Raw genomic sequence first — 3588 nt, forward strand, 5'->3', positions numbered from 1 at the left:
CATTAGACAAACAAACCCTACAGGTAGGTCCATAAACACATTACAGCATTAATGTGCTTGCACCTTGTTGGGACGACCTGTAGGCTTGTTAACACATATTCACACATACAGAGGTGGAATAGTTTTCCTTGCTGATACAGAAATATTGTGCATATACTTACTTATGTGCTCAAATCTGTTATTCTCTGTCTGTCTGAGCATTCAAAGAAAAACATATTTATGTGAAAAAGGAATATGACTATACTAGATTTTATTTAGTCAATGCACACAAACTGCAAAACTGAAAATATATTATTATATTTTTCTTTTTTTAAATTCAGGTGTTTTAGTTGAATTAAAGTCTAAATATAATATGACTTCCAAGTAAGCCACCAAACAAATAAATCCCAATTCCCAAATATTAACCAGACAACCAAACAAAAAGTTAAAAACTTGGATAACTTGTCGAGAAATGTTACTATGAAACATGTAAACACCTCAATCAAACTTTTTTTTACTTACCTTCATCAATAATTAAAATAATGTACATTCATGTTTATTGTTAGAATGTCCTCCAGGGGTAAAGTGAAGGACCACATGTTAATTAAATAGTGTTTTGTTGTTGTTCCAGGGAGGGCGGACTCTCTGCATGAAGGAGGTGTGTCCTGTCCTTTCCTGCCCCGCCCACCTCAGCCACACCCCGCCTGGACATTGCTGTCCCAGATGTCTCGGTAAAGACCAGTTATTACATTTCTGACCTGGAACCTGTGTGGAAGTTGATATAAAAGTTGAAGTTTCCTCTTTTTATATTTCCTCAACTTTAATTTCCATCTTTACACTGAAACCATTCGATGCAGCACACTAAAAAACCTTGATAACAGATGTTCCCAATGACACTAATGAAGGTTCTGTGAATGTTTCGCCTGAGAAAGGTTTTTCTACAGTGTCTGAATGCACTGCACAGGGTGAAGACCAGCTGTAAGCAAATAACTGGAACAAGCTAAATAACCCAAAAAGTCACCAATAACTCATTGTTGAGTTTTAGTGTTTCTCTGTTTCTTATCTTTGACTCGCTTCCTCTTCCTCTTCCTCTTCCTCCCTCAGGTCAAAGGAAGGTGTTCGATCTGTCTTTAGGAAGCTGTCTGTTTCACAGTGAAGTTTACGAGAACGGCACTTGCTTCCTACACGACAACTGCACCACCTGCACCTGCAAGGTACGGGCCTGCATGTAAAACAGTCCTTCATCATCTTCATCATCATCATCATCATCATCATCATCATCATCACAGCAATAAAGACCCTGTGTTCTTTTTATCTGTCAACCCCACTGTACACCAAATCCTTGCTGTTGAAATCACTTCTTTTGGTTTTTTGTTTGTTTGACCATTGCTCCCTCTTCCCCGTTGGGCCGTTCTTCTTCCCAGGATTCCACGGTGGTGTGCAATAGGCGGTGCTCGCGGCCAGGGAGTTGCCACGGCGACGAGTGCTGCGAGGAGTGTCTCTCCTACGTGAAGGTGGAGGAAGTGAAGTACTGCAGAGTCCGGAACAAGATCTACAGGGTGAGAGAGTGGGACGGATGAACAGATACAGTAGATGGATGAATGGATATAGAGAATGGACAGATAGACTGATGGTAGAATGGATGGATGGAAGGACAAATGGATGATAATGAGTATGGACCGACAGACGGAGGGACAGATGGACGGTGGTGGTGTGTGTGTGTGTCTGGGTGGTTGTATTCTGAACCTGCTGTGTCTTCTGTCCCGCAGGAAGGAGACATGTGGTCGTCCGTTAACTGCACTCTCTGTGCCTGCGTTAAAGGAAGCATCGAGTGTCGGCCCAAACAGTGTGTACCAATCACCAGCTGCCCCTCGGTGAGTGACAGGCCCGCCGGCCAATCACCAGCTTACATCCCGTTTGCAGGGTTTACATCAAGCTATTCTGTGTCACTTTATCTGTTCTCTCTCTGTCTCATCTGTCTGACGCTCACACTTTACAGTCTGTGACTAACTGCATCATTTTCACTGCACATGTGTGACGTCTCAAAACAGCAACACTCCTCTGATTTACTGTTTCACCTAAAAGCAATTATCCTCTAGTCTAAAACTACTAATGTCAGATGTTCTTCTTAAAGTCTTAACGTTAAAGTATGTAATTTCCAGTATAAGCAGGGAATTTAGTCATTTTGTTAAAAATACATGTCATAAAAACTATATAAAACTGATAATATTCCAAATCAGCCAATTCACAATTGAGCACTATGGGCGAAAGAGTAAAAAGACTATTATTTATAAAAAATATTACATCACATTTTAGCATCCTTGTGCAATTCATTTTGATTAGGAGATAAGACAGATTGATATAATACATTTGTCAGATTTATGACTCATGCTAAAAGACACAGAGGCCGTATCGAACCCATCACTTCCCAGCACTTTCCTATAACAGTGAGGTTTCTCCTGTGCAACAGTAAAACACCCTTTTAGCACATTAGCGATGTTACACGCAGCTCAAGCATGGCGTTAGCTGTCACACTCTGGGAACTGCTGGCAGGAGGAAGGTTTGTGCTGGGTTCACCTGTCGCAGAGGCCGCTGTGGGGTCATCTGTCGGCCGCTGGTGATGGAGTGGATTCCTTGCATACCGCCGGCCGCAGGCGGTCACGCAGTCAAAGCCGGCATCAGTGATAGTCCAAGTTCACACGCTTCCAGCGGTTACAACAAGCCCTCACCTGTTGTTTGTGGTCAGAACAGGCGGCTGCTGGGTGATGTAGGTGGTCTGCAGTGAGTCCTGTCTCCAGTGAAAACTAATCTTTCTCACATCTGGAGACCTTGAAATAAGCATTTATATTTATAATAATTTATGGCTGTTTAATTGCTGGGAAATTGTGATGGCAAATTAGGAATTTACTTCATCTTTACAACCACGTGACAAAATGTGTTTTTATGCAACACGGTGTAATGTTGCATTCGTGTCATGATGATGAAGCAGGAGAAGAGGATGCCCATGCTGGGGTCATTACACCGATTGCTACACTTTACCTTTTAGCACCTTACCACCGCGATGGATCTGATTACTAAATAAGAACTGTGAAAGTCTCAGAGTGTCACACTGAATTCTTACAGCATCATATCACTGTGACCCAGAGGCTGTGAGGTAAAACCAGCAGTGTTAGTGTATCATCAGTGTGTCACATCTGTGTAACTGAATATGAAGTGATAGCTGGTTGGAAACCTCCTGGCCTCAACCTGCTGAGTGCACTCAGATTGTTTGGTGCAGATGGGTTTGTGTTGTTCCAGACTCCTTCCATGCTGTTTCTACAGAAGCCCAGAACGTACAAACCAAACACTGGCTGTATATAGGGGCGTCCAGTGTGAAAGTAATTCCTGCAGCTTGGGCATCAGATGTATAGTGTACTTAACTTACAGGTTCCTTGTGGAAGCAAACACGTCTGTCGCACTCTTTCATAACAAGCAAACATTTTAAAGTGAAAGACTAATGTTTCCTCTACATCGATGTGTAGAAGCAACTCACACACCTGTCCCAAGCTATCATGAGTGGTGGAGAGGTCACCACAGCCCACCTCAACCCTCTAAACACACACACACACA

At 42.6% G+C, this 3588-nt stretch overlaps 1 protein-coding gene across 1 annotated transcript in view; it reads left to right on the forward strand.

Annotated features, from left to right (window-relative positions):
* bmper (BMP binding endothelial regulator) overlaps positions 1–3588 on the forward strand; it is a 30392-nt gene that overhangs the window by 21465 nt on the left and 5339 nt on the right. Inside the window, exons 9-12 of the mRNA XM_035672502.1 lie at positions 611–710; positions 1084–1193; positions 1404–1538; positions 1749–1853. Coding sequence (XP_035528395.1) covers positions 611–710; positions 1084–1193; positions 1404–1538; positions 1749–1853 — 450 coding nt within the window. The remainder of the gene's footprint in view (positions 1–610; positions 711–1083; positions 1194–1403; positions 1539–1748; positions 1854–3588) is intronic.

Source organism: Morone saxatilis, unplaced genomic scaffold (assembly GCF_004916995.1).
Source record: "Morone saxatilis isolate NCDOM2014 unplaced genomic scaffold, NCSU_SB_2.0 Contig24, whole genome shotgun sequence".
Classification (NCBI taxonomy): domain Eukaryota; kingdom Metazoa; phylum Chordata; class Actinopteri; family Moronidae; genus Morone; species Morone saxatilis.